The 13192-nt window shown below is 43.7% G+C and overlaps 1 protein-coding gene across 1 annotated transcript; it reads left to right on the top strand.

Annotated features, from left to right (window-relative positions):
• Window positions 1-366: 366 nt before the first annotated feature.
• Window positions 367-12636, top strand: tecpr1a (tectonin beta-propeller repeat containing 1a; the record flags this gene model as incomplete). Its single annotated transcript, XM_079237381.1, has 24 exons — window positions 367-486; window positions 1936-2175; window positions 2771-2953; window positions 3040-3162; window positions 3263-3382; window positions 4064-4238; window positions 4328-4428; window positions 4547-4648; window positions 4813-4961; window positions 5824-6428; window positions 6714-6859; window positions 6974-7129; window positions 7404-7553; window positions 7765-7922; window positions 8019-8249; window positions 8605-8701; window positions 9370-9449; window positions 9574-9630; window positions 10573-10747; window positions 11051-11186; window positions 11358-11450; window positions 11550-11656; window positions 12106-12225; window positions 12496-12636. Exons 2-24 carry the CDS (start codon window positions 1951-1953, stop codon window positions 12634-12636), a joined length of 3630 nt encoding a protein of 1209 aa, XP_079093507.1. The 5' UTR covers window positions 367-486; window positions 1936-1950.
• Between the last annotated feature and the right edge of the window lie 556 nt (window positions 12637-13192).

Below are 13192 nucleotides of genomic sequence, written 5' to 3'. Positions count from 1 at the left end.
ATAAATCCCAGCAAAACTTTGCAAAACTCCAGGACTAATCAGCTACACAAATAAAAACATGGAAGTGCAGGGCTTTTAATCAATGCATCATATTTTACAAGCTGATCGTGTGTTTTTTATGTAAAATGAACGTGTTGTCAGACAACTGTAGTGGAGTATTGAGTATTGGAAATTGGACATGATCAACCAAAGTACAGGTACCCAAAAAAATGTGCAGTACGATTCTTCTGACCACTGTTATGAGTATATTCAGATATATGAGCCAGCAGCGCCCCCTGCTGGATGCTGAAGCTACAAACACCTGCTGCCGGGAAAAGAGCCAATAGGAGCGAAGAAACAGCGACACTTCCTGTTTCACGTAGCAGAGAAATTATGATGCGAATATCAGAGGGACACTTCACGATTTAGACAGCTTTTCCCTCATTGCCACCCGCCGAGCAGCGCAGACGTCCGCGCCGTTTGACTGTTTATGAGAGGAAGCTCAAGGTTGGTGTGTTTGAACTCTTAATGTGCTATTTCCAGAGAGCTTATATCCTGTAAGTCTGAGCCAAGGGCGAGCTGAGAGGTGGCATCAAAGCTTGAAGCTAGTTTTTATTGATCAGTTTATCTGGAGCGTTTACAGCGTAGCTACATTTCAGTCTACTGTCATTCACACCTGCAGTGATGTGCGGATAATGTGCAGCATGTGCTGTTGTCACACTGCTAATATGCAGCTACATACCCTATTATACAGTAACACCACCACCAATAAATACACATATTGCTGTTCATTTTGCTCCAGCTTCGTTGTGTCTTTACTTTCAGTGTCCATGTATCTATTCTATACTGTTATAGTATTGTTATATTATTATTATTATGAGCTGAATATACAGTATACAGACTGTAGGTGACAGAGGATGCGCCTTTTAGCAGCAGCAGCAGCAGCAGCAGCATCCCTGCCAGTCACGCAGTGTTGTGCCATGGTGACCACTTGTTATAGCAAGCATTTAGCAAACAGCGCATAGTTTACTGTTGCCAATTTCACGTGTGCCATGCAGGCTATAAATGGTGTGGTGGCAATGGCCGGGATGGAGAATAAACGGGTTTGGGTCGTGGCCTTAGAAGAGGAGCAACATGTGGTATAAACAAACAAACGAACACAGAGAGCATGGATCAGTGCCACCTTTAGAGCTCACTGTTTCATAGAGGGTGCTGTATGTATGAATGTCTCGGTGGGAAAGCAGGTGCACAGGTGTAAATGATCAGTAGATGATTGTTCATGTTGGCTGGCTGACTGTTGCACAGTCATGGCTCACTGGGACACTTTAATAGAACACAGCAATCATTGGCAATGACATTTACAACGCCTGTGCTCTTCCTGCCACGATAAGTCAAAGTGAGTGCATGAATGTCCCAGGGAGTTGTTCTGTCTTGTACCCTGAGATCTCCATGGAAGAACCTTTTATCCGAATGGGACCTTCCTGGCTAAATAAAGGATACATAAGTAAATAAATAAAAATATTTCAATGACCCCTGGTTGCAGGGGTCATTAGTTTGTATGTGTGTATTTCATCTGTTGATGCCTACCACATTGAATATGTGTGTAACTTGTTGTATCTTATTTTATAACCACATCAAATCTTATGTTTTCATTTAATTATCTTCATCATAACATTTCAGCTGATAATTTACTTCTCTCTAGATCTCTTGTCTGTCAGCCTCTGTTTTCTTTAACCTTTCCAATCAAGTCCTTGAAATATTTTTTGGATTCAAGGCATGATCACAAAGATTTTTCAAGATAACTTTTGGAAATATATAATTATTCCCCTGAAATCCTGAATAGTATTATTTGATATACTTTAATGATGCAGTTTCGGTTTGAAAATAAAACATATTGTTACTTTACAGTTCTTTATAGACTCTACATTCACCCACTCTCTTCTTCCTGTTCCCCAGGTTCCCGGTGCAACTATGCCCGTCTCTCTGCTGTGGGCGGTGGACGTGTACGGGCGGGTCTACAGTCTGTCCACGGCGGGGCAGGTGTGGGAGCAGTGCCGCGATGCCCAGATGGAGTTTAAGCGGGTGACAGCAGCTCAGCAGTGCTGCTGGGGCATCGCCTGTGACAACAAAATCTACCTGAATGTCCACGCTTCTGACCTGCCGGTCCGTTACCAGGAGGAGACCTATGAGAATCAAGTAAGTCTCATCTGGGAGAACGGAAGCCAGGGTGTTTTCTTTCTCTCTCTATGCCTTCATATTTTTCTGTGGCTATCTATAATTCCTGCATCAAGTATCTTGTGAGAAATCAAAAATGTGGAGTTCCCCCTAAAACTTGTGTTACGTGTGATTGAGTGACTGAAAAAGCATCTGTAACATCCTCATACATTGACCCACTTCCTCTGTTACACACTGCCAGCTGTGTGCGTTCTCGAGCACATGAGAAGTACGTTGAACCAGTTTTTAAGTAGAATACCACACACAATCAAAGTGTACTGTATGTTGAATTTAAATGGCCGATTAGGTCCATGCTTCCTGTAAATGACTGGAAACATTTTGGACCATCAGGTTGTTGTCACACGGCTGAGTACATTAGCTCAATACTGTACAGTGGCTGTTCTGTGGTCCGTCTCACTAGAAGTGTTCTTTTGTATTTCACAAACGCAGTGAAATTGGGAGAAAAGGCGCTTGGGTTGGATTGTGGGGTGCAACCGGGGGAAAACAGTTACTTTTATGTTGCTTGTTTTAGCCTGTGTGTTCTCTAACAAGCCATCTCTGTCTGTCTTTTTGTCAGCGATGGAATCCTGTTGATGGTTTCTCAGAGCGTTTGTTGCCAAGCGATCGCTGGCAGTGGAGTGATGTCACAGGTCTGCAACACCAACCTCTGGACAACTTCAGGCTTCCCTCCATTAGCTGGGAGTGGGAGGGCGACTGGTACGCGGATGAAAACTTTGAAGGAGAGCCCACAGAGAAAGGGGTGATTGTACAGTTATTATTTATGCCAGCATCTCCCTACTTCAGCATCAGTTTCTGTTTTATTGATTGAGGTGTTTGTATCTGCAGGGATGGACCTACGCCATTGACTTTCCCGCCACTTATACCAAAGACAAGAAGTGGAACTCCTGCGTCCGACGCAGGCGATGGCTCCGCTACAGGAGATACAAAGCTATGGACACCTGGGCTAAGGTGGCTTATACCGCGTGTATGTTTGTGTGTGTGTCTCTGTGTGTGTAAAGCTGTCAGGTTGTTCACCTGCATCTCTCTTCCTGTGTGTGTGCACTCACAGATCCCCTCACAGGAGACAACTCTTCCAGATCCTTTCAGCGACATCAGTTGTGGAGGTTGGGAGATCAGTGACGAGCCCAGGGGCCGGCTGTCATTGTGGGCTGTGTCTCTGCAGGGCAAGGTAACACACACACACACACACGGACGGACGGACAGACGGAGTACAGGAGTGCATGCAGACTGTGCACACATATACATATACACCCACACACAGACAGACACACACACACTGCAGCACCCACCTCAGCCTTACTTGTCCATCGCAATATACTTCAAGTCTTGATGAGTTTGTAATTTTCAGGAATGAAGTCAGTGACAGTGCGGAAAAACTATGATTTGACTGTCGTCTCATGCATGCTGCGACACATCCTCTGGTGTTTGCCACTTTTGACTATACGAGCAATAACCATCAATCAATTATGTATTACACTCATACAGCATAGCTCTCAAAAGCTAATTACCTAATTATGTCAGTATATCTTGCAGTTTTGTACAGTTTGAACCTTTGCTGTCACACAGCTCATAAAACCTGTGATGCTTTTAAAAATATATATATTTTAAACCGATCGAAAGTAATTTGTTTATCTAACCTCATGTATGTAAGCTTTTGGGTTATATGCACAAACATTACAAGGATGTATGTGTTTGTGTGTCAGTTTTGTTATTTTTTTACCACACACACACACACACACACACAGTCCTGTTACGTCAGAAAAACAACTGCATTTGCATTGCTTGATACACTTCTCTTTCTCACTTACTGTCCTGCTATCCCTTGATTATCTCACCCTCCTTTTCTCAGATGTGGTTCAGAGAGGAAATCTACCACCACAACCCCGAGGGCTCTTTGTGGGAGGAGGTGCTTCTCCCCGCGGAGGTGGTCCAGATCAGTTGTGGCCCGGGGGATCTGATCTGGGCGGTCCTGTGGGAGGGACAGTTCATAGTCAGGGAGGGCATTAGCAGAGACTGCCCCAAAGGTACACAGCTCACTGGTGGGAGGACGATGTGGCTTGTGTGTGATTGCGTTCATTGTCTGTATTGAGCATATCATTGTTTTGCATGTCAGGTACCTCCTGGGCGGTGGTGGACTCTCCCAGTCCTGATGTGGGAGCCACACATGTAGCCGTGGGAATCAACGTTGTTTGGGCATTGACCAAAGACAATAAAGTAAGAACATTCTGTAATGAACATCATAACAGTTACGCTACAGGATTAGAAAACAAAATTTCAGCTCCTTATGTGTTATGCTAAAGAGCGCTTTCTCCCTCCTCTCCTGCTTTGCCAGGTGTGGTTCAGACGCGGCGTGAACTCCCACAACCCTTGTGGCTCCGGCTGGATCAGCATGGTGGGAGAAATGATCACGATCAACGTGGGACTCAACGATCAGGTGAATCTGAGCCACATGACATCACACCTTGCGGGTAAACTGTAAGGAAGTAACAAATCAAGTACCTTCCTTTCTGCTATATGCTTTAGCATTACCACATGGCTTTTAGCGTGAAGTTATGGGAGGTGGACATTTTTAAGTCAACCAATTGTTGTCCTGTGTAGGTGTTGGCTATCAGCTGCGAGGATCGGGCGGTGTACTTCCGACAAGGTGTGACCTCTAGCGAACTGAGTGGGAAAACCTGGAGGGCAATCACCGTCCCCCGAGATGGAGACCGATCCCACTCCAGTGCCAGCGCAAGCAGCCTGCAGAGGTGGAGAGCACTATTACACTCACACACACACGGACACACACGGACACACACACACACAGACTCACACACACACACAGACAGACAGATTTCAGCCAACACTTTAGGGAGTGGGCTGCTGACATAAGTAGAGCCACACAAAGTTCACTATTTACCAAGAGTCACAGTTTAATAACCGATCAAACATTTATCATTAAGTTAATATAATTATTTGCTGTAATTTACTGCTGAATTAACGGTTTAAAAAATGTACTCAAATTGAAATAATCAGGGGTCTGTAATCACTGGACGACCCAGGAAGCAGCTATATTAGACGACAGACCAGGCAGCAACAAAGTCTGAAAAGTCTATGAGAAAATGACTCTACTTCTCACTTGATTTATTAGCTTAGTAAAGTTTATGTCTCAATTGCTAGTTTCAAGCCTTCTTCAACATAGCATGATGTTCATTTAGTAAATTATGGTCCCATTTAGAGATTAGGATTTAGGGTATGCTTAAGGACGTGACTACCTTGTGATAGACAGGTCGCTACCACAGAGTTGTCCAGTCTGGAAGTTGTCTGCATTTTCTTCCAAAAATGTTAACCCTTTCACGGTGTGTTTTCAGTTCATGAAATTAATTATCACATTTTGGTCTCCTAAAAATCTCCACCTTCTCGTGTCACTTATGGTTGCAAAATACAAGAAGGTGATGGCCAGAATGCCGAACTTGAAGCTTCAAAACCTAAGTCCATGAATCCGTTGGTGACGCCACACCCACTTATATAGTCTATGTTACAGACATACATTTCCAATGCAGGCCATCATGTCAATATGTATCTAATATCAAATTCATGAGTTCTTCTTTCTCTCCCTCCATGTCACAGTGCTGGATGTTACTTCTGTGGTGAGGTGCGTCCTCAGTCAGTAGTGAGTGATGTGGAATCAGACACAGAGAAAGGATCTCTAGATGGAGCCGTCCACCTCGTCGCCTCTTTCCCCGCAGAGTCCTTTGTTGATGCCCCGACAGACCACTCTGACCAACCTTTAGACACCCCCAAGCCCTGCATCCCCAAAGTTACCAGCGACAGCTTCATCTCTGAACTCGTCTCTGACCGAGAACCAGGAAAGACCACAAGAGAGGGTGGTCCTTCGGGTCCAGCTGTTCTGGAGGAGGAACCCATCCCCGGAGAAGAAGAGGCCGAAGCCCCGTGTGCTGGTGTAGCTATCTCCTCCAGCCAGTCCGGAGGGCCTTTTGACCCCCAGTGGAGTAACGTTGATCTGGAGGAGGCAGGCCAGCGGGCCCAGACTGGAGCGGTGGTGGACTCAGCTGACACATGCAGCTTGTCATCAGTGGCCACATACACTCTGGCCATAGAGGACCAGTATGGGGCAGATGAGCACCCACTGTGGGCGTGGGTCAGTGGAGGCGGCTGCTCTGTGGACAGCCACTCCCAACTCAACTGGTTTACCTGCGCTATGAACGCTTCATGTGAGTTGCATGAGATAAATATATTGTAAATGATTAAGCGTTTAGACTTTTTTCAGTGCTTCAATCTGGGCTTTTCTCAAGATAAAAAAGAAATCTAATTACACATAAACTACACCTCATGTACTGTAGTACGTGATTTAATTCCATTATGCAATAACATCCTATGAGAGGCTATTCATGTAATATCTGAGCTCCAAAGTCAAGGCGAGCATGATCAGCAAAATCAGTCCATTTAGTTTCCCTTTCTGTTTTCAGTTTTTGATTTTTCCTTTTTGTCCTTCCCAGCTTTGGTCCAGTCAGTCCAGTCCATGAGTCTTTCTGTCACCCCAGCCCAGACGGCCGCCTGGCGGAGACAAATCTTTGAGCAACTCAGTGAGAGGACCAAAAGAGAGATGGATAATTTCAGACATTATGAACAAGCCATAGAACAGGTACTTGCCATTTATTGAGCAGACGAGACCTGCCCGACAGCAGGATCTTCAGGATATTTATAATGTTTTCTTATTTCTGTCTTTATTTCTGTCTCTGACTTTGTGTGGATGCAGTCTGTGTGGGTGAAGAAGGGAACCATGCAGTGGTGGAGAGACTGGAAGCCTCACAAGTGGATAGATGTTCATTTTGCACTGGAGCAGTTTTCAGGACCAGAGGGCAACAAGGACGGCATCCTCTTCATCTATTACAACTTTTATGAGGAAAAGAAGGTAGGGTCGATGTTGTGTGGATTTGATCTATACAACTGGGGCAGTTTCATAAGTCTTCTCGAGGGAAATAGTTGTTTTGGTAGTGTCCTTGTCAGATTGTCACATTGACTGTATCTGTTAACACGATGGAGACCTTTCACAATGGAATGAGTCATTTAAATGAATCAGTACTGCTGTTCCTTTTTATTAAAATCTCTACTGCTTCTTCTTTTTCCCTCTATTTACTTGTATTCTTATTTTCTTCTCTTTTTCCCTCTGCTGTCACTCTCTCCAGTACCTGCATGCCTTCATCAACGAGGTCACCATCCTGGTTCCTGTGCTAAATGACTCCAAACACTCTTTTGCCATCTACACTCCTGAGCGGACCAAACAGAGGTGGCCAATCCGATTGGCAGCAGCCACAGAGCTAGAGATGCATGACTGGGTACGTATGAATACTGCACAGTATTTTTTATCCCAGGAAACCCGAATGGTCCATACCAATCTTCTAGGTGATCTAGATGCCCACATGATATGCACACCTATGCCTACCATTTTCTTTGTATTTCCTTCTGTCTGTCTCGCTCACTTTCTCTCTCGCTTTCTCTCCCTTTCCAACCCGATCTGGCTGCCTTCACCTCGTTCCCGATTTCAAGCTGGCGTTGCTGAGTGACTCATGCTGCAACTCCAGGGGGATCCAGGGTCCTCCCTCCAAACAGGCCGCCTGGTCCATAACCTGTAAAGGAGACATCTTTGTCTGTGAGCCCTCTCCGAGTCTGGAGGCCATCCCTTACCCCACCCCCTGCGACCAGATGTAAGAATAAGAATCTCACGTGCAGGGGAAAAGCATTTTTTCTTTTATAATATTTGCCGTCTCAGCCTTTTATGAAGCATTTATTCCTTTGTGCAGGTTCTGGCGGCAGGTTGGAGGTCACCTCCGTGTGGTGGAGTGCAACAGTGTTGGCATAGTGTGGGGGATCGGCTACGACCACACTGCCTGGGTCCACACCGGGGGCTATGGAGGAGGCTTCTCCCAGGGACTGGCCAGCAGCACAGATAACCTTTACACACAGGTGGATGTCAAGAGTGTCTACATCTATGAGAACCAGAGGTGGAACCCAGTCAGCGGCTACACCAACAGGTAGAGTGTTAGCTCTGTGCAACGCTAAGATTCAACCTCAAGAGGGGAAGTTTGTACTTCACTGAAAATTCTGTCTACACTACATTGTGTCTACACTTAAACCAGGGAGTCAATTTTTTTTCATAATTAGAACCTGAGATGAAATTTCGGCTGCTACACATTTCTTTTTTATTTTATTTTTACATTTGGCTAATACTGTTGTCGCTGTAGTTTTATGAATTTCAAGTTTGTACATTAAAAGAGCATTGTTACAATTACATTTTCTCCAAACATCTAAACCTTTCCCATAAGTGTTACCTTTCCCATAACACTGACATAAGTCACACATGACTCATTTAAAGTGTGTTTGTTTTAGAGGGCTCCCTACAGACCGCTACATGTGGAGTGATGCATCAGGACTACATGAGTGCACAAAAACAAATATGAAACCGCCCTCCCCTCAGTGGACATGGGTAAGTACAGCCACACACACACACACAAACACACACACACGCACGCACACACACACACACACACACACACACACACACATAATTTATGTTGTCTATATGTCATAGTCTTAATAGTTCGTAATTTATGTTGTCTATATGTTATATGTTGTTGTTTTTTTAACTTTTAAACAGTTTTTTGCACTTTATTATTATTATTATTATTATTAATATTATTATCACTATTGCACAATTCTCGATATGTTGGACAGAAGACAAACATACTTTCGATCTTCTGCATGTTTGCACATTGCACAAAATTGATAATAAAACTGACTTTGACTTTGACTTTGACACACACACACACTAGGAAAGGGACACTCAAAGTGGTGTCCTTGAAAAGTATTTGTTTATTTAAAGTATTCAGCTTCTCTACTGTTGTGTAGTACCTTGTAAACAATATTAATTATATCCTTCGCAAACTAACACATTCACACTCTTGTTCTTTCACATAACTAACTACCGGTACCTGGTATATTCTTGTGAGAGATCCTTGGCTGTAAAAAGATTGAGAATCGCTGCACTAAATGCCCTGTGGTGATCTGAAACTGGTCCTGTGGTCCACAGATTGTGTGTAGCCAGAAATACTGATGTGTTCACAGTGTTTCACTTCCCATATCTGCTGTTGACAGGTGTCTGAGTGGGCTATTGACTACAGTGTCTCTGGGGGGACAGACAGAGAAGGCTGGCAATATGCAGCTGATTTTCCAGCGTAAGGTTTCAATTTATATTCTTCAGGTTTTTTTTTTTTTTAAACTATGCTGCCCTTATAGTTTACATTTTAGTCATTTTTTTCCTGCAATTTAATCCATCCTCTTCCCCATCTCTCCATGCAGGTCATATCATGGCTATAAAACGCTGAAGGACTTTGTGCGTCGCAGGCGATGGGCCAGGTACTATAAAAAGCAACACTGTCGTATATGTATTTGCCCAGCAGGTTGACAGTGGTCTGAGAGCGGGTAGTGCACTCGACATTTGCAGTTTTTGTCTCTGTGTGTGTGTGTGTGTGTGTGTGTGTGTGTGTGTGTGTGTGTGTGTGTGTGTGTGTGTGTGTGTGTGTGTGTGTGTGTGTGTGTGTAGATTTTCTTTTTTTTAAAGTCAACACAGAGCAGAGAGAAAGATCTGGTCACTGTGGGAAAAATATATTTGCTGATCAATCTGAAAACAACACTTAACTAAATGTATTTATATGCTGATTACATATATCTTTAGATATTAGTGACTAATGTTAAATATATAGAGGTGTTGGACACAATAAAGGGAGCCTCTTTACAAGCCTTATCCTCTGTTTCAAGCCTTACAGATAAGATACTGTAAATAAACTCAACTCAAAGATTGTGACTTTGCTAAAAATTGTTGGTGTAAGTTAAAGTTGCATTTTAAGGGATTTCAGTTAGCTTTTTCAGAGTAGGCTTTTGAGTATCACTTAAAAGTCTCATGTCCTTTGGGAAACACAAGCATACACTCACACACTAACATCACTCATAGTTGAACTGTCTTCACCAGTAACATCTCACTGTTTACCAGCGATGAAAGAGTGGAAACATAATGCAGCACAATGTAGAGCACCAGTAACTAAACAGAAACACATAAAATGAGGCTATTGCCCCAGTGCATGCTGGGAGGGCTATTGTGATCTTGATCATGTTACGTCATCAGCAATCATCCAATCATATTAACACTGATCATGGTTTCAACTTTCCAAATAAGAGTGTACCACTATTCAAAATAACTTCAGCCTGGATGATTTAATCGATGGCTCTTTTTGCCACACGTCATACACAGATATTGCAATTCGGGGCACCTCTGAGCATTGTGTTTTTCCTCCTGCACAGGAAGAGTAAACTGACCAGCACAGGACCCTGGCAAGAAATCCCGCCTATATCACTGATTGATGTGACCATCCTGCCGTGTGCAGCTCAGAGCAGCGTGGACGTGGTTCCTCTGTGGGCGATCAGCAACAAGGGAGACGTGCTCTGCCGACTGGGAGTCACCACACTGACACCGGCTGTGAGTCACATTTACTGCACAAATACAGACAAACCCATCAACAGGTTTAACACCATTTGGTGAGTCACCCATACACATTCACTGCCATATTCCTGTTCTCAGATCAGTAGCACATGGTCTTTCCCTGCTTTTAACTGTCAGGGATCCGATACAAGAGTGCAGTGTGACGTCTTGTATGTTTGATTCTTGTTGCAAAGATATCTCCAGTGCAGCTGCAACAAAACACATTTTAAAAGTACTTGCAAAGTACTTGCAAAGTACTTGCGAGGTAATTGTTCTTACATCCTCTTGTTGCTTCCTCAGGGATCCTCGTGGCTTCACGTGGGAACTGACCAGCCTTTCAAGTCCATCTCCGTCGGGGCAGCCAGCCAGGTTTGGGCCATCGCCAAGGACGGTTCTGCCTTTTACAGGGGATCGGTCTCTCTACAGAGCCCAGCAGGTCCGCATGAGAAACTGTGTATCATTCATGCATCTGTCCGGTTTAAAGCTAAAACATCAAGATTTACTTAAACATTTTGAGTTAAGGGTTTGCTTCTGTGTCAGCTTCTGATCCTGCAAACGAAGATGATTTTCACTTATACAGCATTATGTGTTGTGTCTCCCCCTGCAGGGGACTGTTGGTACCACATCCCCTCCCCGGGCAAACAGAAGTTGAAGCAGGTGTCTGTAGGGAGGACATCAGTCTACACTGTAGATGAAAATGGTAAAACGATTGCAGTTGTATTTAGAGCCTACCCTTATGCAAACCTTGATTTCAATAAGTAAATACCTAATATTTATGTTTCTTGGATTTCCTGTCCAGGTAACCTGTGGTACCGCCAGGGTGTGACCCCAAGCTACCCTCAGGGCTCCAGCTGGGAACACATCTCTAACAATGTACGCAAGGTCTCTGCAGGGCCTCTGGACCAGGTCAGTACCAGGACAACGTCTTTCAGTCTTAATCTCCTGTTGTTACTGTAAGCTGTAGATGTAGATGTGATGCCATTATATTAGTTATATCAGCAGTCATGGCCCTTTTTTTCTGATGCCACATCTGTCGATTTGATATTCTATGTCATATGAAGCATCACAGAAAGACTATGCTGGCGACCATGAGCATGCTATGGGCGGTTTATGAATATTAATGCACATAATATTTGGGGGGTATTGAAGTTCATGCCTTGAATGTGAGTTGTCTTTTTATTATTTGGAACTTCCTACAGGAAAGAATGCGGCTTTGATGCATGATTCAGAATATATGTCTCAGAATTTATATATTTCAAAATGTATGTGTCAACAGTTGAATCCACCATAAAAAGTACTACTTTGAGATTATAAACAACCTTTTACTGTTTTTGATTGTTGTTGTTGTGGGGTAGGTGTGGATCATAGCTGACAAGGTGCAAGGCAGCCAGAGCCTGAGCTGTGGAACAGTGTGCCATCGACTTGGGGTCCAACCTGTGGAGCCTAAAGGACAGTCGTGGGACTACGGTATTGGGGTGAGGCACCAAAGGGACTCTACTATATGACTGTGTTGTCAGGGTATTAAAAAGTCTTGAATCCAATTGGCAGAAGTCTTACATGTTATATTTTGCTCAATGTAGGCATTGCAGTTAGTATATAATGTTTTGTAGCAGATTGCAGGCTGACTGGGCTGCAGGAGGACGTTCAGTTATTTTTTGTGCTTAGAACCAGACAGTAAATCTGTTTACTTGCAACAAACACAAGTACTTGGAGGTGATTTCTCGCTCTCTCTTCCTGTATTTTAGGGCGGATGGGACCACATCACAGTGAGAGGAAACTCCATGGAGCCGCCCCGTGTGCGTCTTCTCTCTCTGACAGCCCCAGCTCCTCCGAGCCCCCTCCTTGTCAGGAACACGGAGGTCAACGGCAACGCTGTGGGATGTTAGACACACACGTACGCGTGTACTATGTACAGTACACGCATACTGTACATAGCCACTCTAAACCATATTACCTTTGTAGTAATATGCAGTTTGTCATCTATAGTTCTTGTTGAAAAGTACTTCTACTTTTAACACTGGAGTAGCAGCAATGATAATCCGACTCCAAACTCTTTCAGACTTTCAGAACAATCTTAAATGCTGAATCTGTCTCCTTTTCTCTGAAGACAATTTATAGTCAATTAACCCGAATGTTCACTTTTTACTAAACTGTTCGGGCATTTCTGTATTTTTTGTTTTTTGGTCACTGACATTGAACTTGATGGTCTTAATGCATTTATTTATTTATTTATTTATTAATCAGGCTGTGATATTTCTGTTGGTGTATGTGTACTAAGTACCTCACAGAAGGTCGAAATTAACGTGGAAGCGTAATGTGTTTTTTTTTTTTAAAGGGGGAAGAAATGGTGTACATAAATTATAGTTGCTTAGCTACTGAACTGTCGGCTCCAGAGCTGGTAGTGTATACACAATCATGTGTATCAGCCAACAGGTTAACACA

Source organism: Taurulus bubalis, assembly GCF_910589615.1.
Source record: "Taurulus bubalis genome assembly, chromosome: 2".
Lineage (NCBI taxonomy): Eukaryota > Metazoa > Chordata > Actinopteri > Perciformes > Cottidae > Taurulus > Taurulus bubalis.
This window is presented reverse-complemented; position numbering and strand designations above follow the sequence as displayed.